General features: G+C 42.7%; 1 protein-coding gene across 2 annotated transcripts in view; it reads left to right on the plus strand.

Annotated features, from left to right (window-relative positions):
* The first annotated feature begins 17,961 nt into the window (after positions 1–17,961).
* PEBP4 (phosphatidylethanolamine binding protein 4) overlaps positions 17,962–25,255 on the plus strand; it is a 276,596-nt gene continuing 269,302 nt past the window's right edge. For both annotated transcript variants that reach the window (XM_064272694.1, XM_064272695.1), the window contains exons 1-2: positions 17,962–18,038; positions 18,134–18,270. In XM_064272694.1, coding sequence (XP_064128764.1) covers positions 18,140–18,270 — 131 coding nt within the window. In that variant the 5' untranslated portion in view covers positions 17,962–18,038; positions 18,134–18,139. The remainder of the gene's footprint in view (positions 18,039–18,133; positions 18,271–25,255) is intronic.

The raw sequence follows: 25,255 nt of genomic DNA on the forward strand, positions 1-25,255 counted from the left end.
TGCTGAAGATCATTCAAAAGCGCTGCAGCAGTATATTGACAGGGAACTGCCAGAAATTAGGTGGGATTCAGAAGAGGACGTGGAACCAGGGATATCATTGCTGATGTCAGATGGATCATGGCTGAAAGCAGAGAACACCAGAAGGATATTTACCTGTGTTTTACTGACTATGCAAAGGCATTCGACTGTGTGGATTGTAACAAATTATGGATAACATTGTGAAGAACGGGAATTCCAGGACACTTACTAGTGCTCGTGAGCAACCAGTACATAGATCAAGAGGCAGTTGTTCGGACAGAACAAGGGAATACTGAGTGGTTTAAACTCAGGAAAGGTGTGCATCAGGGTTGTACCCTTTCAACATACCTATTCAATCTGTATGCTGAGCAAATAATCTGAAAGCTGGACTATATCAGGATTAGAGGAAGACTCATCAGCAACCTGCATTATGCAGATGACACAACCTTGCTTGCTGAAAGTGAAGAGGACTTGAAGCACTTACTGATGAGGATCAAAGACTTCAGCCTTCAGTATGGATTACACTTTAACATAAAGAAAACAAAAATCCTCACAACTGGACCAATAAGCAACATCATGATAAACGGAGAAAAGATTGAAGTTGTCAAGGGTTTCATTTTACTTGGATCCACAATCAATACCCATGGAAGCAGCAGTCGGGAAATCAAAAGATGCATTCCATTGGGCAAATGTGTTGCAAAGGACCCTCTTTAAAGGGTTGAAAAGCAAAGATATCACCCTGAAGACTAAGGTGCGCCTGACCCAAGCCATGGTATTTTCAATCACATCATATGCATGTGAAAGCTGGACGATGAATAAGGAAGACTGAGGAAGAACTGACACCTTTGAATTGTGGTGTTGGTGAAGAATATTGAATATACCATGGACTGCCAAAAGAACGAACAAATCTGTCTTGGAAGAAGTACAACCAGAATGGTCCTTAGAAGCAAGGATGGGGAGACTGCGTCTTTCATACTTTGGACATGTTGTCAGGAGGGATCAGTCCCTGGAGAAGGACATCATGCTTGGTAAAGTACAAGGTCAGTGGAAAAGAGGAAGACCCTTAATGAGGTGGATTGACACAGTGGCTGCTACAATGGTTTCAAGCATAACAATGATTGTAAGGATGACGCAGAACCAGGCAGTGTTTTGTTCTGTTGTGCATGGGGCCTCTATGAGTGGGAACCAACTCTACAGCACCTAACAACAATAATAGTAAATGGAAGCTGCCATTGCCATCAGAACAGCACAGTGTCACAGGACTTCCAAGCAGAGCAGGACACTCAGCAGGCAGAGAGCAAAGTGGAAAAAGCTGTCCCTCTCCAGCCTGTTATTCCTGCAGAGGGGCATCTGAACTTCTTCGGCCTGTTACAACATCCCTTTGCCCTGCAGCTTTCTCCCAGGGCTCTTCCTTCCACACAAACACAGTCCATATTGAACCTGAAAATATGCCTGAGAAGCAGAACAGCAAAATTCCAAAGGGCCTTAATTTAGTACAGCAAGTTTGTGGGGGCTGGCTCAGACAAGCAGAACCCATGGCTTCTCCAGACCTAAAGTCCCAAGGACAGCTTATGACAGGAATTGTCTGGAAGGGAAGGCCCTTACTGAACTATAACCCATCGACAACTCATGAGCTGTTGTCCAGCAATTTTTATGGAATGTGTTTTTTTGCTCTCATCAGATTAAGAATTTTTCTTGGCTTAAGGGGAAAGCAGTGGAAACAAATATACTATGTGTCAGACACTGTGCCTCCCTTCCCCTTCCTCATCTCCTTTAGTGCCCACAACACCATGATGTATGCGCTGTTATGCCCCACTAAAGATGAGGACTACTACCCATCTGGCAATACTATAATGACTTGTGTGTTGCTATGATGCTGGAAGCTATACCACCAGCATTTCAAAATACCAGCAGGGTCTCGCATGGTGGACAGGTTTTAATGGAGCTTCCACACTAAAACAGACTAGGAAGAAAGGCCTGGCAATATACTTCTGAAAATTAGCCAGTGAAAACCTTATGGATCACGACAGAACATTGTCAGATGTAGTGATGGAAGATGGGCCCCCTAGATTGGAAGGCATTACACAATGGCCGCAACAATGGACTCGTACATACCAACAATCATGAAGATGGTGCAGGGCCAGGCAACGTTTCATTCTGTTATACATGTGTCGGGCTGACTCAACGGCAATGAATAACAACAGCAAAGATGAAGAAGTAGTCCTAGAGAGACTAAGAAGTTTGACAAAGGTGCCATGGCTAGCAGTGTTAGATCCACGATTCAGGCTCAAAGCACATGCTCTACGTCAGAAAGAAGAGCCCACTATACCTGGCTCTGTAGTCCGATCTCTCTTCCCATCGTCTCCTTGAGCCAGGAATGTTGGTGCCAGTCTGAAGGGTCTCCACCATAACCTCATAAATATTCACAGAAGCCCAAACTGAGAAATGGGTTAGTTAGTAGGACTAGAAAGGTACGTAAGTCAGCTTTTATTCAAGGAAGAGTCAACTCCCCACCATGCCTTGGTTTCCCTACCTGTATTCTCTTACTTTCTATCCAGCTTTTGCAGATGTTGTAAGGTTGAATGACAAAGCCAAGGGGCATCCCATGCTGTCCCTGAGGTTCTCTGATCCAGCCTCAGACCTGCATCTTTGTACCTGCGGCATCTGGCAAATGCCTGCAACTAGTTTCTGGTTTTTTAATGCAGTGATTCTCAGGCCTGGCTATTCATTAGAATTGCCTGTACCCCATACCCGTTGCCATAGAGTAGATTCTGACTCATAGCAACCCTATAGGACAAACTAGAACTGCCTCATAGGGTTTCCAAGGAGCAGCTAATGGATTTGAACTGCTGACCTTTTGGTTAGTAGCTGAGCTCTTAATCATTACACCATCAGGGCTACTAGGTCTTACCCTCAGCAATTCTAATTTAATTCATCTGGAGTGATGCTGGCACTGTTATTTTTTAGAAGCTCCTCAGATAGCTTAATGTGCAGCTGGGGTTAAGAATCACTGGTTTAGTATATGGATTTTTCATTGACTCCTTGAATTTCTTGGGAGGAACTTTCTAGGGGGAAAGCAAGGCTGTTGTTATTTAAATCACAGCAGGACACCCAGGTGCTGAAAACCAGCGACTTGCCATGGGCTTGTTCACTGTTGCAACATTACCTGCCACAACCTGAGTCTGGGCTGGCCTGGTAGACCTGGGCTTGAACCAGGTGTTATTCTCCATTCCTCTGAGGGCTCCAGGCCACAGTCAGAAGGAAGAGGCTCTTGTTCCCTCTGGAGTAAGGTTCTTGTCCTTGCTGGGTTCTCTAGAGAAGTAAAGCATATAAATAAATATAGAGAGAGCGAGAGATTTATATCAAGGAAATGGCTCATGTGATTGTAGACGCTGGAATGTCTCAAGTGCATGAGTCATGATGGAAGCTTCTCCTGATTCACATAGCCAGAGGGGCTGGCAAAGGTCAGACAGCAGGGCTCTTGCTCACAGGCTGCAAAGATCAATGAATCCCAAGATCAACAGGCAAGATGACAGGTAAACTGCTAGCTCAAGTCCCGAGAACTAAAGGTCAAATGAACTGGAGCCAGCTGCAGGATCCAGAGTGAGCAAAAGCCCGGGAGTCTTTCCAGAAAGTCCACTTATATATTTGATACAGGCCACACCCCCAAGGAAACCTTTCAACTGATTGGCTACTCACAGCAGATACCCACCATGGAGGTGATCACATCATCATATGACTGCCAAACTACATCATAACTGCCAAACCACTGAGAATCATGGCCCAGCCAAGCTGACACATAACCTTAACGTTCACAGTTCTCAAGCCCATCTCTCCACTGTCTGTGTCTATGTGCCTCTGCTCCACATAGTCAAATGCTGTGCATCTGTTTCCAGGACTCTGGACTCCAGTGGCTTCTCTTTCTACCCCCTGCATCTTTCTCTTTGTGCATCTCTAGTGTCTTCTCTGCCTGCCTTGCTGTATGTCTTGAACTATAGGAGAGATGGTAAGAGAATTGTCTCTGTGTTTTCCACTCTTTTCCTTACAATCCTTGGAAGGGGGAATGCCAGAAAACCCACCCATTCTTCTTTTCCTATTCTTTCCCACCCTACATATTAGCTCCTCCCTGGAACTTTCCTGGAACTTGCTCCAACTGCCTCCCCAACGGCCAACTGCTGTGCAAGGCTCTGACTTCCTGCTTCTTCAGGAACCTTCCCCAACACCCTCACACCTTCAACACTGGCAAACCCTGATTACCTTAAGAGGCCCACTGTGGAGCATCCTGGAGGGAACTTTCTCCCCACCTTCTCCAGCCCAAAAACCTGCCAAGATATCTCACCCCCTCCCCACCACCGCCCAACGGCTCCCACAATGCTCTGGGTAAGTGACAGAGGCTCTTCCCCCTAGTCAGTGTAAGGCAAGGACTTTCAAGAAAGAGCGAAGAGAGAGAGGGTAAGTCTCAAATAGGAACTGTGGTCTAAGGAGCTAAAGAGAATTATTGTTAAGGGGGCAATTTCTGATTTCTTCTTTCTAGCATCGTTTGAGGCCATTATTCAAGGTGCTCTTTAAGGTGTCTTTCACGATGTTTCTAGGCGCTTGTCTCTAAGCATCAAACGTTTCTCTAACTCTCCTCAGAAAGGGTGTTTTGGCACATTTCTCACTGTTAATATTCTGTACTGGGATTAGCAATACTGATTTCAAATTCAGGCAGGCCTGACTTCTGACAGACTTAGTTTCTTTCCTTGAAGTAGGAAGAAAATTCCTATCTCCCTACATCTTCAGAAATGTTGGGAGAACCACAGGTTGAATCTGTAAAGTGAGGAAGAGGCTAGGCAGATACACAGCTCAGATTCTAAGTTCAATGTTCACCTCCACGAAAACAGACAAAATGCCCAACCTTTCATGGACGGAATGGCAGCAAAGAAGTGAGAAGCGCTGCCATTTCATTGTGCCTCTGGGGTCTTTCATTCTGTGAGTGAAGTGATTAATTAATATGTACAATACATGACTGGAGAAATGGGATTATTAGGTTAACAGTTGGTTGCAGAGACCGATAATCTGAGGCTACCTGAACAGAAAATTTGTGTCCCTGGAGCAAAGTGTCCTAGGCCTCCCCTCTGGCCAGAAGTTTAGCAGAATCCTTGGATAAGAGGAGGGGTAGGACAGAGGCCAGGGCTGGGCTTATCTCACAGTCACTCTCCTGGTCCCAGAGCTTGGGAATTTAATTACTCAGGAACTCTGGCTGTGGAGCACTCTTTGCCCTCCCTCCCCTGATTCCTGTATGCTCTGCTTGATAAGTTAAGGATCTACTATTCAAGATGCCATAAAAGGAAAGCAAGAGTTTCTTAAAATAACAACAAAAGAAATTAAAATATGAAAAAATAACACTTTTTCATTCCAAGACAATTTCCAAATTGGTCATCTGGATAAACAGCAGCAAATAGTGGTTGATGACTAAAAGATGGCCCAAGGACAACAAAAGGTCAGCATATTCTGTTTACAGCATATTGTTTTTAAATGTGTTCATTTATTTAATGATTTATTGAGCATTTATGTCAAAGTGCTGTGGGGAACACAGAGACAATTGAGGCCCTCACAAGTTGAAGCATAGCACAGAAAACTAGAAATGAAGAAGCATATCAATGAATGCTACTGAGGAAGGAACAAACTTGGCTCTGGGAGTGAAAGTGAGACCTTGATTATATCTAAGAGAGGTGGAGGTGTGATCTTTAGGAAGCATCATCTGACTCTCCCTTTTTTCCTTCCTTCCGCAAATGTTAATTGAGCACCTGCTCTTTCCAAGGTACCTTGCTAGGTGCCAGAGACACAGCAATTCACAGGACACATATGGCCCTTCCCCTCATAAAGTTTTCAGCCTAGTGGCAGATAAGCACAATAGGCAAATAAAAATAGCCTGATATGCACTATCTCCTCAGAATTATTGCAGATACTGTATGTGCATATGAAAGGATATCCAAGAAGGTTCCCTGAAGGAAGTGATATTTAAATAATACCTGAAAACGAACAAAAAACTGTTGTCTCCCAGTTGACTCTCACTCGTGCAGACCCCATAAATATCACATTGAAACTGGACTCCGTAATTTACTGAGCAAATTAGATTCCCATTCAGTAGTTTGTACGTAGCGTTTCATGGCCTTGGCTTCATTCCCCACAATGTGTCAGCACTCTCCCCATTTCTACCCTGGGTTCCCCATTTCCTTTCATCCTGATTTTCTACCCCTTCCTGCCTTCTGATCTTTGCTTTTTGGGCAAATATTGCCATTTGGATCTCTTATAATCTATTGTTCTAAGGAGCATGTTCCTCAGGGTGCTATTGTTTATTTTATAGGCTTGTCTATTGTTTGGCTGGAAGGTGGTCTCCAGGAATGGCTTCCATCCCAGGTCGGATGGGTGTCTTAAGGCCATAGTCTCAGGGGTTCCTCCATTCTCTGTCAGACCAGTAAGTCTGGCCTTTTTTGTGAATTTGATCTTTTGTTCTACATTTTTCTCCTGCTCTGCCTCGGGCTCTAGGCTGTAATGCTAGTCAGAGCGGTCAGTAGCGGTAGCCAGGTACCATCATAGTTCTTCTGGCCTTGAGGTCAGGTCATGTGGGCTGTAGTTCATGTTGTCCATTAGTCCTCTGGACAAATTGCTCCCTTGAGTCGTTCATTTTTTTCACTCTCCTTTGCTCCGGACTGGAAGAGACCGATAGTTGTATCTTAGATAGCCATTCACAAGCTTTTAAGACCCCAGATGCTACTCACCAAATCGGATGTAGAATATTGTCTTTAAGAACTATGCTGTGCCAATTGATGTATATGTCCCCTGAGTTATACAGAGTTTTCAGTGGCTGATTTTTCTAAAGTAAATCGCCAGGCCTTTCTTCCAAGGCACCTCTGGGTGGATTCAAACCTCCAAACTTTTGGCTAGCATGGGAGCACATTAACCATTTACATAAGCCAAAACCAAAAAACCAAACCCATCGCCATCAAGTCAATTCTGAATTATAGCAACCCTATAGGACCTTCTTCATAGGGTTTCCAAGGAGCAACTGATAGATTCGAACTGCCAGCTTTTTGGTTAGTGGCTGAATGCTTAACCACTATACCACCAGGGCACCATTCAGGGACTCCTAAATAATACCTGAAGGATGATGGGCAGGAAAGAAGGACACTCCTTGCAGAGAGAACAGCTATGCAAAGGCCTAGAGGTGGGAAACAGCAGAACCAATCAGGAGAATGGAGAGTAGTTTGCAAGACTGATCAAGTTGCCTATTCAATGAGGAATCTGGATTAGGCCAGTGCTCCCAAAGTGGACTCTGTAGAACACTAAACAAAACCCATTGCCATCTAGTCGATTCTGACTCCTAATGATCCTATAGAACAGAGTAGAGCTGCCCCATAGGGTTTCCAAGGAGCGGCTGGTGGATTAGAATTCCAACCTTTTGATTAAAAGCCTAAACTCTCACTCACTGCATAGAAAACTAGTTCCTGGGATTTTAGCAGATATATTGCAGAAAAAGGGTTCCATGGGTGAATAAAACAGGGAAATACTGGACTGAACTGAGGTCAGACACTTTGCTAATCTGTGGGCCTTCTCTGTTAGTCCCCAGAGGAGAATCCAGCTGGCAGCATTTTTCTGCTGACCTCAGAAAGCAATGAAGATGCTGGTCTGGAGTGTAAGCTCCAAAAGACAAATCTGCCTTCTTTACCCTCTTGCCCAGGGCTGGAATAATTCTGGGCTGAGTCAGCCCTCTGTGACTATTTATTGAATTAATGATCCCTAAGGGCCCTTCCAGATCCAGTGCTCTGGATTCCATCTTTGAGGTATAAAGAGTAAGAAATGCTTGCAAAATGCAAGAAGTACCATAAATCTTGCTTTAAACCAAAGCAAATCTTACTTCTTCTCTAATATCCATCCAGTAAGGTAGACAAGAAATTCAACCTCAGCACCTCCCGGAATCTTTCCCCTGTCCCTCCCCCCTCTGCCCGAGGCTCTGCCAAGGGCACAGCGTACTGAAAGAAGGAGAAGGTGTGGGGAGCAGCAAGGGTACATGGTGGGGCAGGCACTTGGACTGTTCCAAAATTGGACCTGTGCTCAAAGGCTGCAGCAGGAGGATGGGGGTGGGACATAGCGGAACTTGAAGATGTTAGCAAGTGAATGGTGGAAGAAAAGGTTCACAGGACCTAGGTACCAGACAGAAGGAAGTCAGAATAGGTAAGGAGAAAGGAGAGTGGTCAAAGGACCAGAGTTCAGAATGAGATGAAAGACTAGGTGCAGTGGGAGTAATAAAATGAGAGAGTAGGAAGGAGAGGTTGTGGTCAGAACAGCTGTTTGAATTTAAGATTTTAGGGATGGAGCAGTTTGCTGTGATGGCAGAGTCCAAGAAGTGACTATGGAAAGGGAGGCTGGGAAGAGGGGAGGAAAGAATTGGGAATGAGCGTCCACATGGATGTGGAAGTTATCCAAGCTGATGGCAAGACTTGGATCAGGAAGAATGTTTGTGTACCAGGGAGCAGCATCTTCAGTGAGGGAGAAGTGAAAGGAAGGCCTATGACCCTGATAAGGACTGGTTCCAGGTGGAGTGAGCCTTGAAGAGTGAGAGTTTGGCAAGAAGAATGAGCAGTCACGGTCTGGAGCAACAGCAATGGGACGCTGGGCACCTTCCAGCCCTGAGATACAGGAGGTATGGGAGACTGAGAAGTCACTACTTAAAAGGACATAGGGAAATTCCAGTTATGGCAGACAATGGAGAGAGCTATTTGGTTAAAAAGTTAAGAATGAAGGTTTTTGTTTTTTTAATGAGGGAAAGAATTGTCTTTTCAACAAATGGTGCTGGGACAACTGGACTGCCACATGCAAAAGAATGTAGTTGGACCCCTACCTCACACCACACACAAAAATTAACTCAAAATGGATCGAAGACCTAAATGTAAAACATAAAACTCTCAGAAGAAAACATAGGTGTAAATCTTCATTACTTCGGATTAATCAATGATTTAGATATGACATTTAGAGAACAAACAACTAAAGAAAAAATAGACAAATTGGACTTCATCGAAATTAAAAACTTTTGTGCTTCAGAAGACACTATCAAGAAAGTGAAAAGACTACGCACAGAATGGAAGAAAGTATTTAGAAATCATATATCTGATAAGAGTTCAGTATACAGAATATATAAAGAACTCTTACAACTCAACGCTAAAAAGACAAATAAGCTATTTTTTTAAGTGGGTAAAGAAATTGAATAGGCATTTCTCCAAAGAAGATATACAAATGGCCAAAAAGCACATGAAAAATGTTCAACATTATGTTGTTTTTGTGTGCTGCTGAGTCAATTCTAACCTCTAATGATGCTATAAGATGAAGCAGACCTGTCCCATAGGGTTTCCTAGGCTGAAATCTTTACAGAAGCGGATCGCCAGGTCTTATCTCCTGCAGGGCCTCTGGGTGGGTTCAAATTGCCAACGTTTTGGTTAGCACCCAAGGGCTTAACCATTATGCCACCAGGGTGATATGCAAATCAAAACCACAATGAGATACTACTTCACACTCACTAACATGACTATAATCAAAAGGACAGACAGGGGGCCAAGATGACGGAGTAGTCAGATGCTTCTGGTGATCCCTCTTACAACAAGGACCCGAAAAAACAATTGAAACGATTATATATGTGACAAGCTAGGAGCCCTGAACATCAAAGGCAAAGTTAGAAAATGGACTGAGAGGCAGGGGGAGGGAGAGACTGTTCAAAAGCAGACAAGACTTGTTGGACCTGAATTGTTGGAACTCTCAGGCACCATTCCCTGGAGAGACCACGGCAGGGCTGGCAGTAGCATTCTGGATGTGGTTTCCACAGGGAGAGACAGCAAGCCGCACAGACTGCTCACACCTCTGAAACCAGAGAAGAATGGCGCTTTCAGCAAAAGCTAAGTAGTTTCGTTTATTGTACCATGCCCCTAGCCCCCAAGCTGGCTTCAGTGGCCGTCGATTTCCCTGGGCCTGAGACAGGTCCTGCTGCACACTCTAAGCCATTCTCCCAGCCTTGGAGAAAAATAAATTCATAATCGGGAGAAAAGATAATCTGCCAGCTCTGCCAAACTGGGGAGCTTAGGACAGAGGTGGCTCTTGTCCAGGCACAAATGGTCGTTGGATTTTGAATTCCTTTCTCCCCTGCATGGACCTGTGTGGGCTCATTTCAGGGGAATGGGCCCTTGTTGGCAGACTGCAACTGTTTCAGCTGTGCAGTGGAGAGGTGAGTCTTTGATGTTTGACACTACTTTGCCTATTAAACAGGGATCTCACCTACCCACATCAGGGGCCTAAGGACTGGTGGTTCCACCCATAAAACCTAGCCACCTGTGACAGGAGTCCAAGGATAAGTGGTACCTCCCAGTCCTTGCAACCAAAAGCATTGGGTGCCTATGATCTGGCTGCAGAACCTACCCACCTGTGAGCTTTAGGGAATAAGAACATGCTTTCCTCACAGACACTCAGAGGATGGTTGTACTCCCCTGCCTTGTTCAGAGCGTGACCACCTGCTGCAACCAGATACCTGTACTTACACCAATAGCCCCTGCCCCTCTAAGACTATAGGACAGAGCCTGTACCACACACTTGATGACCAACAACCTGGACTGGACACCTGAGCTGAATCCATACAAGAAAAGTGAATGGACTCATGGGCTCATATACCTGGTAACAGCTCTAGCCATCTGGTGACAGGATGATAGAGCTTCAAAGGCAAAAGTAATCAAGATAGCTCACTCAAGCAGCCTATCTGGGCATATCAAAATGAAACAAAGCAAGAAGCCAGAATACAGTAAGGAAACATAAAATAAACTAAAACAATAACTTATAGATGGCTTGGAGACAACAGTCAATATCAAATCACATAAAGAAGCAGACCATGATTGCTTCAACAAGCTGTCAAAACAAAGAATCAAAGAATTGAATTTTCAGGATGAAGTTGTCTTCCTGGAATTACCAGATGCAAAATACGAAAGAGTAGTATACAGAACTCTTCAAGACGTCAGGAAAGAGAGCTGGCAAAATGCAGAACAAGCCAAGGAACACACAGATAAAGCGGCTGAAGAAATTAAAAAGGTTATTCAAGAACATAATGAAAAACTTATTAAGCTGCAAGAATCCACAGAGAGACCAAAAAACCAAACCCACTGCCATCGAGTCGATTCTGACTCATAGTGACCCTATAGGACAGAGTAGAACTGCCCCATAGAGTTTCCAAGGAGAGCCTGGTGGATTCAAACTGCTGACATCTTGGTTAGCAGCTGTAGTGCTTAACTACTATGCCAACAGGGTTTCCACCCATAGAGAGACAGCAATCAGAAATTCAGAAGATTAACAATAAAATTACAGAATTAGACAACTCAGTAGAAAGTCAGAGGAGCAGAACTGAGGAAATGGAAGGCAGAATTAGTGAGATTGAAGATAAAACACTTGGCACCAATATATTCAAAGAAAAATCAGATAAAAGCATTTTAAAAAATGAAAAAACCCTAAGAATCATGTGGGACTCTATCAAGAGAAATAACCTACGAGTGATTGGAGTACCAGAACAGGAAGGGATAACAGAAAATACAGAGAGAATTGTTGAAGATTTTTTGGCAGAAAACTTCCCTGATATCGTGAAAGATGAGAAAATATCTATCCAAAATGCTCATTGAACTCCACATAAGGTAGATGTTAAAAGAAAGTCACCAAGGCATTTTAATCAAACTTGCCAAAACCAAAGATAAAGAGAGAATTGTAAGAGCAACTGAGGATTAACAAAAAGTCATCTACAAAGGAGAGTCAATAAGAATAAACTTGGACTACTTGACAGAAACCATGCAGGTAAGAAGGCAATGGGATGACTTATATAAAGCACTGATGGAAAAAAATTGCCAGCCAAGAATCGTATATCCAGCAAAACTTTCTCTCAAATATAAAGGTGAAATGAGGACATTTCCAGATAAATAGAAGTTTAGGGAATTCATAAAAAACAAAACAAAACTACAAGAAATACTAAAGGGAGTTCTCTGGTTAGAAAATCAATAATATCAGATACCAACCCAAGACTAGAACACAGGACAGAGCAACCAGATGTCAACCCAGATAGGTAAATCACAAAAATAAATCAAGATTAAAAAAAAAAAAAAACTCAAAACAGGGAAACAGCAATATCATTATGTAAAAAAAGACAACGTTAAAACAATTCAGAGGGACTAAGAAAGGTAATCATAGATCTTTCATATGGAGTGGAAGTTAAGGCGATATAAAGAAATAAAAGGTTTAAACTTAGAAAAATAGGGGTAAATATTAAGGTAACCACAAAGGAGACTAACAATCCTACTCATCAGAATAAAATATAAGAAAAAAATAAAGTCTCAGCAAAACAAAATCAACAACAACACATAAGAGGAAAAGACAATATATAAAGATAAACTACTCAGCACAAAAAATTAAGCGGGAAAAAGAAACTGTCAACAACACACAAAAAAAGACGTCAAAATGACAGCACTAAACTCATCCCTATCCATAATTACTCTGAATGTAAATGGACTAAATATACCAATAAAGAGACAGAGAGTGGCAAAATGGATTTTAAAAACGATCTGTCTACATGCTGCCTACAAGAGACATACCTTAGACTTAAAGACACAAAGTAAAACTCCAAGGATGGAAAAAAATATACTAAGCAAACAGCAATCAAAAAAAGGCAGGCGTGACAATATTAATTTCTGGCAGAATAGACTTTAAAGGAGCCATTATGGAATCCCAGAATCTCAAATAGCATAAAATTTACCCAACCCATGTCCTAAAGCAATGTTTTAAATTCTTCACTGAAGTGTATCTTACAGCAAAACAGTGTGAGCTCTTACTTTAGAACTTCTAGCAAAAGCAGAGCTTCTAGACGTCATTGCAAGAGATGTTCATGATAAGTATGAAAAACAAAAACATACATTTATGTTAAAAATTGACATGAATGTGTTCTAATCCACAATATACAACTGGTGTTTTTGCTAGTATCATGTAACCCTGTCACGTCAATTTGTACTCTTAAGAGTAATTATACTACAGAAGCAAAATATGACTGATACAGTCATATTATGGTCCCCTTCAGTCATTTAATGTGAGAATCCCTATATACACTTCATGTATTCATTTCTTAATTTATTTAACAAATATTTACTTCATGCCTACTACATTCCAATCTCAGTGAGGAGAAATCATTATTCTGTGAAGATGAGTCAAGCAACTTGCTTCTTCTACTAGCTAAATTTCTCTTACCTACCCTCACCCTTTCGGTTGTGGTGGCCACACATCCCTGCTTGCCAGGGATGATCTGAGTTTATATCAATTGTCCTGGAGCCCTGTTGTGAGAAGCAAAACAGTAGAACGTATAAATGTATATATAGAGAAAGATTTATATCAAGGAAATGGCTCATGCGATTATAGAGGCTGGAAGGTCCCAAGTCCGTGGTCAGGATAGAGGCTTCTCCCTGATTCACTTAGCCACAAGGGCTGGTGAACCCAAGATCGGTAGGTCAGACAGCAGGTAAGCTGCTGGCTCAAGAACCAAGAACCAGAGATCAGACAAACAGGGGACAGCCGCAGGACCCAGAGCTAGCAAAACCCATGAGTCTTAATAGAAAATCCACTTATATATTGGATGCAAGTCACACCCCCAAGGAAACTCCCTTTCAACTGACTGGCTACTCACAGCAGATCTCATCATGGAGGTGATCATATTACATCAAATCTCAATGTGGAAGTAATCTCATCATCATAAGACTACCAAGCTATACCATAATTGCCAAATCACTGCGAATCATGGCCCAGCCAAGTTCACACATAACCTTAACAATCACACCTGCCTAGTTAGCTCTTTTTTTACTCTCAAAAATATCCCAGTTTGGATGATAAATTAAATGGCTCCAGTTGATAACAAGTTCCAAAATTCATCTCAGTAGATAATATCTGCTAATTCTCCAATTAAAAACAAACAAACAAAAAATTCTGTGAAGGGCACTGGTCACTGACTGGACACGGAAATTACAACGTGTGCTAATTAAAACCAGGCACATGTTAAGTTAGTCCACTGAATTTTTTGAGAGTATTTGGATAACTACATTATGTAATGCATTGTTTCTGGCATTTTAATAGAACAGAAAGTTGTAAGAACCACAAAAGAAGAAGAAAGAAAACTCACAGGCAGAGAGTCAAAAGAGGCAGTATAACATTACTTGCAGGAGCTCATAGTGTCCTTGTGTCAGTTTGTCTGGGTTTGAGAACTGTCTTTGTTCCTTACCAGTCATGTATATTTGGATAAGTTAATTAACCTCTTTTCAATTTTCTCAACCACAAAATCTCAGAAATAATAATCTCTGTAGCATAGGGCAGTGGTAAAGATGAAATAAGAAACTAAATATAAGCTTCTTAACACAGTGCCTGGTGCATAGCAAGCCTTTACTATGTCAGAAATTGCAACTTCTCTGAGCCCCAATTTCCCTATCTGCAATAACATAATAACCATACCTCCGCTGTCTGTGGATCAGTGAGGTTGTAAATCAAATGCAAGAACGCCTATGATTGCGCTTTCTATGCTATGAAGAACAATGCACTCTACAAATGTAAGACGTTCCTTAAGGCTATGATTTATCAAATACTCATATGGATTATGAATCTGTTCTTGTTTATTTGTTTGTTTTTCACACTTTGTTATTAGCCCTCATTAAAATTTTGAGTGCACTTAAAAAAAAAAAAGACAGACAATAATAAGTGTTGGTGAGGATGTAGAGAAATTGGAACTCTCATATATGTACATAGTTTGTGGAACTATAAAATGGTGCAGTCACTTTGGAAGACAGTCTGGCAGTCCCTCAAAAGATTAAACATGAATAGATAACCAAAACGTGACATGTTCATATAGTGGGATAATTATTATGTCGCCATAAAAAAGAATGAAATACTGGTACATGCTACGACATGGATGAACTTTAAAAACATCATGCTAAATGACAGAAGCCAGGCACAAAAGGCCACACATTGTAAGGTTTTATTTATATGACTTGTCCAGAGTAGGCAAATCCAAAGAGACAGAAAGTAGATTAGTGGTTACCAGGGCCTGGGAGGGAAGGGAAAATGGGGGGCTATTGCTATTGGGTACGGGGCTTTTTTTGTGTGGTGATAAAAATCTCCTGAAATAAGATTGTGGTAGTGGTTGCACAACATTGTGAATATACTAAAAGCCACTGAGTTGTTCACGTTGAAAGGATAAATCTTATAGTACATAAACTTGAAATTAAAATTTACCCTCAATTAAATTTTTTTATTAGGAATGAAGAAAAAAAAGAAGGGGGAATTGTTCACTACAGTTTAATAGAGATCACAGAGCTTGGGCAGAGGGAGGGGAGAATGGGATACTGTGTCAGGTAGGGAAGAGCAGGGGACTCCTGGGCAGTGATGTAGGCTGTCAGGAGGCCTGGAAAGATGAGAGGGGTGTCAAGAGCTCCAAGATCACTGGTCCAGCTGACCCTGGTGACTGGAAGGATCAAGGGATATCAGGAAGCCAGCAGGCTTGATCTGGTTGATGGTAGTTAGGGGTAGTACCAGACCAGGTGATTGAAGGAAAAGAAAGGGTCTCCAGGAGAGGGACTGAGGGATCTAGAGCTGGGAGCTTCCAGGAATGAGAAAATTGAGCAAAGCAGAGTGGTGCTGGGGAGGCGGAGTTGTCCCTCCCTGGGTTTGAACATGGCTCCCAGCTTTTGATTTCCAAGCATGCAACGAAGTCCTAAAAATCCCCAAGAGAAAGATCGGGTTTGAAAATACTGAGAACCACTGTGTTGACAGATCTCTCTGTACATAAACAAACTAGAGAAGGTTAGATAAACAAGCACAAGAGATCCACGGCTAGGGGCCAGCCTGAGTGGTTATTTTCCTACTGATGTTTATAGAGACTTATGAGCTGTTAAGTGGAAATATGGACTATCAGAAACAGAAATGGCAAGTTTGCCATGCATTCAAACAAGAATTCATTAAGCATCTATACATACAAGGCATGAAACTTGAAATGCTGAAGACAGACTTGGTGACTGTCTCCAAGAAGTTTGCCATCTAGTGGGATAGACCATCATTCAGCAAATAACTACAAAATAACTTATTGTAAACATACAAGAACAATAAGGAAAAGAATAAGATGTTCTGATTATATATAAAAGGAATCTATTGGGGCCTGGGGGCAGGGCAAGATTCTCTGAAAAAATGGCATTTCAGCTACATACCAAAGAGGGTAGGAAGAGGGAGTGGGGCAGGAGGCCCTGGGACAAAAGGCCCTGGGGCAGGAGGGAGCTTGGCTCACTGGGCAGAGGACTGGTTGGAGTAAACATGTGAGAGGCAGAGAGCGACTAGACACGGGAGAGGCAGGAAGAGACAGATCGCGCAGGGCATTGTGGGCCATGTGGAAGACTCTGGGCTTTATCCCAAGAGCAAAAGGAATAGAGGGAAGTAAACAGAGGGACAACAGAGCAGCAAGAGGGGGAAGCAGAGCAGAGTGTTTAAAAGCATAGAGTCTGGACCCAGACTGCCTAAGTTCAAATCCCAGGTCTGCATCTTACTGCCTGTATGAGCAAGGTCAAGTTATCTAATCTCTCTGTGCCTCAATCTCATCCTCTGTGAACTGGGATAATACTAGTACCTACTTCACTAGGTTGTTACGAGAATTCAGTGATGCAAGTGCCTGGCACATACTAAGTAAGGAGGAAGCTGCTTGGGAAGGGGGAGGCCTTTTGTCTATAAAGTGGGATCATGGAAGCAGAAATTCAACTGGAAAGCAGGCTATGCTGGATACAAAAAAATCTGTAAAGACCTAGCTGCGTGTACTTTACATGGAAGTTATGTCATCTTCCTTAGCAAGGCACAGGGTGATGGGATCATTTTCCTTCTTTCTGAAAGGGGGAAATGGTGCATCCTAGGGAGGCATTAACTTTCCCAGTCACCACTGGGCAGAGCTCAGAGCAGAACCCAGAAGTCCTGAGCTCCCAGCTGGTGGTACACAACCCCCTACAACCTCTAACCCTCTCTCTGAGGGAACAGAGAGCAGATCAATTGGAAAAGCATTAAGAGAGCTGCTTTTGATCTTCCCCCATCTGCTCTGGATCTAATGAGAGTCCCACACACTCCTTTCTGCAGTAGAGTTCCCAGGGGGGATGCAGGCTCAGCTGTCCAGGCCGAGGAGGCTCAGTGTGGGCTCAGCCCAGGTCCCGCTTGCTCCCAGTGTCGAAGTGTTGGTGCAGACCTCCCCCTTCCGGAGCAGCTTTGCTTGGCCTTCTTCTCCATAGATTATTATTTTGGGAGAGTGCTGAGTTCAGCACTGCTGCGGGGTGCAGTTGGAGGCACTCTTCTGTCCTCAGCTGGCCCTTCAAGAGCTGGCCTTGAAGCTGGGGCTGCCTGACCCCATGAACAGCAGCCCCTCCTACATGCAGTCACAGTGTCCAGTCACAGCCTCCCATCGGACAGCAGTGTGGCCTTTCCAGAGGCTGAGAGAGGTGGAAGAGGAACCGAGGGCTGGAAGGGGAGAGCTACTCTGAGCGGCATAGCCTTGTAAGCCCCTACTCCTAAGAGAACAACTGAAGCAGGGCTCTCGTGAACACCTGCAGCATCTGCCCCCAGCCCTATGCCTGGGGTCACCAGCTTCCCAGAGTTTGCCAAAAGGCCAAAGGAGCAGGCTGGCCTTCAGCCAACTGACCATCCCAGGGGCAAGAGCTGGGGGCAGGGCAAGGAGCTGCACTAAGAGGCTTATATAAGCATTTCAACTCTGCAGGCCAATCTCCGCACTGGCAGCCAGGACAAGAGTGACAGCAAAGCCCTGCCCTGACAGGGGAGGTGCCTCAGCCAGCACTGCAAATTGAGTCTGGCTTGGAGTGGGCCCAGGTACTCCAGGGTATTCTTGTCCGGTTGGCAGATTAGCTGCTGCAGCCCCAAGCAACTGCCTGCCTTTCTCCTTCTACTTAGCCGAGGTCTCTGCCCAACCAAGCGAGCCCCTGGGGGAGGGCAGGGGAAGGGAGCCCCCTGCAGAGCGGACCTTAGGCTCTAAAGGCTCCTTCTGTTACAGGTGCCCATGAGGTCAACAATGAGGCTGGCCACAGCAGTCCTGTTACTGGGTCTAATCATAGTGGTCACTGGAAGGCAGGAAGAAAATGATCCATGTGTCTCTGAAGCCCTCTCCAGCGAGGACGCCCTTTTATGCAGGTAAGGAAGGGTAGTCTGGGACAGGAGGTAAGATGGGTGGGTAAAAACTGGAACTGAGATCTCAGACAAGGGGTCATTTCCAGAACCAAGGAGAACTGCCTTCTAGACCAGCTTTGGTGTGACAGGTAGAAAATATGTTAGGTCTGGGGACCACCTTGACCGAGCATTACATTGAAGAACCAATTTTGCAATAGGCTTCTCCCTTCCAGGTGACAGTTCTTCCAGGCCCAGGACCACTATGGAATAGCCAGATCTCCCTCAGGCTATCCAAATCTGAGTGGCCCTCTGGGCCTGGCTCACCCTCTTTGCTGGGACAGAAGGGCTACTGTTCAGAGAGAGACCAGCCCAGAGTGCTCCCTCCCCCTCCAACAAAGTGACATTTTAAATGTGGAATTTGAAAGACAGTGGGTACTTGGACCCTCCCATGTGAGAGATGGCTGTTTGTTTTCTGGTAATCAGCCCCAGAAGTGTCTGGAGAGATGGACCTTCTAGGGAGTATGGTCACTAGGTGGAGTCCAGTTCAGAGACAGGCATTGGAAGGTAAACTTTTCCCTTTTCAAGGGTGTAATTTTCTCTCAGTCTGTGTCAAAAAGCCTGGAGTTTAACTCTTTCCTCACCAACTTTGTTGGTTAGGAAAGCAAGTCTTAATTTTCTGGCCTTGGGTCATCTTCAGTGTTTCCTGGTCCTCTTTGCTGCCAACTCCCTTACTCCAGTTTGGTGGCTAAGGAGGGTGACTCCTACTGAGATCATCTCTGAGAAACTGGACAGGAGGAAGAACTGTCACTTTCATTCTTCCTCGGTATTATTTGAATTTTCACAGACATCACCTTTACAGCAATACATAACTGTTTTCCCTTTAAAAGTTATACAGTTTAATCCCTTAAAAAAAAAAAAGGTAACACACATTTTTTTTTACTTAAATCAGTACATTTTGTGAATGAGCAAAATGGCTCACTTTTCTGAAATTTTAAAAGCAAAGGTTTATTAAGGACTAAAACAATTGCAGTTGGGGAGCTGCATGGTCCACTGAAAAGAAGTCAAACAGCCTGGGCAGAATCGCCACACAAGCATTTTTAAAGAGTTGAAAGAGGAACTAAACCATATGTTAAACAATTACAAGAAAATTAAACAAATATCATAATAATCACACTCTGATTGGATATACGTTAGTTACAGTAAAAGTTATACGTATTGATAGGAATTACAAGAAAAACTACAAATGTACTAAAACATGTTAACATGCTTGAGCAAAGAAACCACAATGAATTTGCTTCTAATTTCTCATTGGTTGATACTTTATAAGAGACCACAAATTTTGATAAAGGCTTCCTTGGAACAAGTTGTAAAACATTTTCTGGGAACAGTAAAGCAGAACTAAGTTCTGGACAATTGTCAAGAGGCCAAGATAGATCCTGGCCTTACTTTAGACAGAAGACTTTATTATGTCAAACAAAACACTAAAGTAACTTAACAAGTAGTAAAATGGATTCTGATTTTATATTAAAGCTTAAGATGGTTTAAGATCCTAGCTGTAGGTTGCAGCTTTCCACAAACCAAGTGCCTAAAATTTTAATCTTTTACTCATTCCCTCCTTTTGATCATAGATTTTGTTGTTTAAAATCCTTTAATCACACTTAGGTTGGCATAGTTTCTTCTGCATGGGCTTAGATTATGAATGTATTATGCTGTTGCTTAGTGGCTGCTTCAATTAGCAAGCATTTAAGACCCCAGATGCTATATCTGTAGTAGCCAGGCACCACTGGTACCTTTGTTGCCAGGCAGCTTCAGTAAACGTTGGCTTCACTATGCTTTGCTGCAGCACTCAGTCGTCAGTGATCATCCTATGAGGGTGATTATAGAGTTGGGCTACATTACAGGAACTGCTTAGATTGTGGTTTAAGCTACAAACCTTAAAGCAGGAGCTCAAGTCCATCTGTAGAATATATCTTATCTATATACATAATTCACTTCCTGGGAAACATGCTGGTTTTCTTAGAAATCACATTGGAACTAACTTTCATACCAAAAACAAACAAACAAAAAACCCCACTGCTGTTGAGTTGATTCTGCCTCAGAGCAACCCTATAGGTCAGAGTAGAACTGCCCCATAGGGCTTCCAAGGCTGTAAATCTTTATGGAGGCAGACTGCCGCATCTCTCTCCCACAGGGTGCCTGGTGGGTTCAAACCACCGACCTTTCAGTTAGCAGCTGAGCACTTTAATCACTGCACTACCAGGGCCCAAACTTTCATACAACATTCGATAATTCCAATGATAATGACAATCACAATAAGTATTGCAAATTCAGTCATTAGTATAGATCTAATCCAATAGCCTATTCCTGCAGGTAGCCAGTTATAGATATCAAGGAAGGGAAAGTTAGCTGGGACAGGTACGTGAAGCCATGTAGCCATTTTGCAAATTTCCTTAATGTCTTGTTCTACTATGCCAGAAGTGTTCATTCAAATGCAACAAGAAGTATTAGTGATGGCACAAACCACAACTTTTTGGGCTAGAAAAAAATCTAAGGCAATTCAGTGGTGCAATACAACCATGGCAAGGGATTTCAAAGATTTTTCTTCATTTGATATAGTATGTGCAGTTTTGCTTGCCATTCCTTCCACAGTGCTGGACAGCTTACGAACAGCTTGTTCCAAGGCTGCAACTTGTACCAAGGCAGAAATGCTCGGAGAAAAGAATATCCTATGCCAGGATGGGAAACCCTGGTAGCATAGTGGTTAAGTGCTACAGCTGCTAACCAAAAGGTCAACAGTTTGAATCTTCCAGATGCTCCTTGGAAACCCTGTGGGGTAGTTCTACTCCGTCCTGTAGGGTCTCTATGAGTCAGAATTGACTTGACGGCAGTGGGTTTGGTTTGGGTTTTTATGCCAGGATGGGTGCTTAAATTGTTGTCTTAGTCATCTAGTGCTGCTATAACAGAAATACCACAAGTGGATAGCTTTAACAAAGAGTTTATTTCCTCACAGTAAAGCAGGCTAAAAGTCCAAATTCAGAGCATCGGGTCCAGGGGAAGACCTTCTGTCTCTGTCAGCCTTCTCATCAATGTTCCCCCCAGACTAGGAGCTACTCCGTGCAAGGACCCTGGGCCCAAATGACGTGCCCTGCTCCTGGCACTGTTTTCTTGGTGGTATGAGTTCCCCAACTCTCTGCTTACTTCCCTTTTCTCTTATCTCTTGTAAGATAAAAGATGGTGCAGGCCACACCACTGGGAAACTTCCTTTACATTAAATCAGGGACATGACCTGGGAAAGGGTGGTATTACAATCCCACCCTAATTCTCTTTAACATAAAATTACAATCACAAAATGGAGGACAACCACACAATACTGGGAATCATGGCCTAACCAAGTTGACATATATTTTGGGGGAACACAATTCAATCCGTGACAAGGGTTTTCATTGTTTCTGCCTTGTTCATCTCTGATGGACTTTTTTGTTTTTTCATATAATTTTAACTCACTGGTCCAATGTATACTTCTACTATAGAAGTAAGAGTCTAAAGGTATTTCTAGATATCCTAGAGTGCATTGGCCAGACATGCTCCATTCATTCAGGCAAGGCAAAGCCCAAGCAAAAGGTTGGAGATAGGTGCCAAAATAGCCTGATCTTTTACACAAGAATATAGTCCAGGTGGTGCACATACCATTCCTGCTCTAGTCTGATATTTCAGGTCAGGGATAGTCTAGATTGTATTTGTAAGCCATGCTTGAGTAAGGAAGTCATTACAAATGGACAACACTCCTAGGCTGATACATGTTGAATAATGTTGCAAACTGATTTTGAATCCTGATAGTTACAGGTTGCTAGTAATGAAAGGCATAGGTTTTCCATTACTATAGGTAACATTAGTTTTTGTGACTACATAAGAAAGTTGAAACAAGGTACTAAAATAGTGGAACCTGTTGGATGCCATAGTTTGACTTCAATGGCTCGTCTAATTGAAGCCTTGAGGTTGACAATTGCATTGGGTACTAAACTTTAGTCTAGCACTGGGGTTGCTACAGGGTCTGCATTTCCATGAATAACTCATGGCAAAGGGTTACAAATCCAGCACTTAGGCTGGCTGCACTAACTACAAATTGAGCCAGCTTAACAAATGCATTATTTTGCCATGGGTCACTAGAAGCTGTGAAGACCAGTAAAAGAGAGCCTTAGAAACATTTCATAAGTGGAGAAACACAATCTAAAAATTAAAGGTAGCATTGGTAAACAGGGATCTAGGTTTATAAGAAAGGAATAAAATGTCAATGCAGGGAGTAACACTGTAAGTCTGCAAAAAGGTGATGATGATTACAACTCCAACCAGCAACAGTGCACAAAGTCTAAAAAGTCCATAAAATGTAGTAGGTTCCATGAAATCTTGTCCCAACATCTTGGAATTAACTATCTACTCTAGAGATGTCTGCTTCTCATCCTTGGAGTGGTGGAGGGTAAACTTTAAGTCCCCATTGGGTTCACAGGTCCACTGCAATGGTGGCTTTTTGGATTTCTTGAGCTTTGAGAGAGGAACCCAAGGGTTTATGCCCTTGAGTTTAGTGGCACAGGGGTTTGTTGGAAGGACTAAATAAGGTCCTTTCCAATGAGGCTCTAAGGAATCTTTTGGTTGGTGCCTCTTCCAATACACATACTCACCCAGAGAAATGTCAGGTTTGTTACAGAATTCAAGTTCTTGGTCATTAAAGGCTTCTCTGATTTGAGAATGATACTCAAGACTAAGCCATTAGGGATTGGCAGTATTTCAAAAGGTCTAATTGGGCTATATTAGGATCATTATAGGCAAAGTAAGGGAGACTCATGGGTCTTCCAGTAACAATTTCATAGGGGGTAAGTTTATGAGTTCCAAAGGGTGTGGTTCTGAGATGCAACAGAACTAGAGGGAGGATATTAGTCCACGTCAAACCTAGGGATTCACAAAGTTTAGACAATTGAGTTTGAATTATACCATTTGTCCATTCCACTGGAGGTGGTAGGTACATTGCAACTTCTGAAAGATAGGAAAAAAATTTGCAAACCTCTTAAATAACCTGTCCAGTGGAATGCATTTCTCTGTCACTGCCAAGAATAGTAGGCACTACCCAAGTAGGAATAATGTTTTCAAAGAGCTCGTTGGCCATAAATGTAGTGGTTGCGTTAAGTAATAACTCATCAGGGATAGAGGGCATTTAAGGGACAAGCATGTTTGTTTCTTGTTGTTTTAAAGCCTGCAAATAGCAAATGATGTCTTCTGGGTGTGACGGAGGAGGGTCTGGTAAATTTAGTATAATTTCTCCATTCTCTGTAAAGTGCAGGTGGCAGTTCTATTTACATAATAAATCTTGTCCTAATAAGTTTACAGAGTATCAGTACTAGGTAGAAATGGATACATATCTTCAAGAAGTCCTAAGGCTATACTAACAGGTTGAGACTAAGTTACAGTTTGTGTTTGGTTTGCCACCTCCACTATTTTAGCCCTTTTTAGACTCTGGGGCAGAGGTTTTTGTAAACACGTGGGGTTTAAAAAAGAGGCAGTGGCCCCAGTATCGATTAAAAATTTACCCAGTTCACTGTTTGTTTGAAGAGTGGTTTCACCTTGTAGATTTTAAGCCACCATTGGAAAAACCTCCGTAGATTCCCCAGAAGCTAGCCATGCTGATGATTGCTGCCCTGGCGGGTGGTAGAGGATTAAATTTATTTCTATTATCATTTTTGAGTTTCCTACATTCCTTCATAAGGTGGCCTGGCTTATTACAGTGAAAACAAACAATAGGCTTTAGATTGAAAGGGTTAGTTATTAGGGGAATTGCCTCGAGGAGAGAAGCTTTTCTTGGTGGTGTTTGAAGTCATTGGAGTTGTAAAGCCATTAATTTATTAACTTGTTTGCCTTTGCGGCTTGTTTAGTTTCCCCAGTTTGGGCTAACTCATGTGCCAACTCAGCTAATTCACCAATCCAGGCAGTGTCATTTAACTAGGGCTGAAAGCCTAGGATTAAGTCCAGTGATAAATACTGAGTTGAAAGCTGCAGAAACTCCTGGTGTTAAGTGGGTCTAAACCTCAATGTTCAGAAAAGTTATTAAGCAATCGAGTCTGGTAATCATAAACATTCTCATCCTTTCTCTGCACACAGGAATGAATTTTTGTCCAATCAACCATGAGGGAAAAGCTGTGTCAAAGGCTTTAAGTAAAGCGTCCCCCTTTTTATGGGCTTCTTTTTTTTTTTTTTTTTAACTCCTTCACTGTATTCTTTGTAACTAAAGCAAGACAATTTCCGCCATCTCATCGTTCAGCATGTTGTAACCATAATTGGGCATCTCCAGGACTGGCTAACATGTGAACTAATTGGTATAAATCTGGTAAGCCAGGTTGATAAGCTTCAAGGAGGATTTTAAATTCTTTAGCAAATCTGTAGTGATCTTTTCTTAAATCAGAAAAGTCTTTAATAATATTATGTAATTTGGTGTGAGTCCAGGGGACAAGGGTTATACCAGGCTTTTTGGGAGTTTCTCTGGTGCTCACACTGGGAGGTGCAGGGAGAATTTTAAAAGGCATTTCAGAGAGTGATTTTTCTCCCTCAGCAGGTCCTTTTGGGAAAAAGGGAAGTTCAGATAGAGTATTTGAAGGCTCTAAGGAATAAGCTGGTAAAGCAGGGTATAGAAAAGAGGAAGTTGATGAGTGAGCAGAAGCAGAAGTGACAGGTGCCTCAGAAAATAATTCTTTATATAGCTTATTAAATCTTGAGATTGAATCTCTTAGACAATTTTATCATCCTGCTGTCTTTTGGATGCTTCCTGGCATCAATCATAAAAATAGTCCCACTGCTGCTGTTTCGTGCGGAGACCTGTGTTCCCTCATGTACTATGCAGGAAAATTAATTTAGACATGTCAAAAGTTTCCCACATGGGAAACTGGTCTTCCAAGCTACCTTTAGTGATAATGTGCCAATTTTTTAAAAAACAAACAGGTAGCAGGACTATAGTTTTTGTATATAT

Source organism: Loxodonta africana, chromosome 19 (assembly GCF_030014295.1).
Source record: "Loxodonta africana isolate mLoxAfr1 chromosome 19, mLoxAfr1.hap2, whole genome shotgun sequence".
Classification (NCBI taxonomy): Eukaryota; Metazoa; Chordata; class Mammalia; order Proboscidea; family Elephantidae; genus Loxodonta; species Loxodonta africana.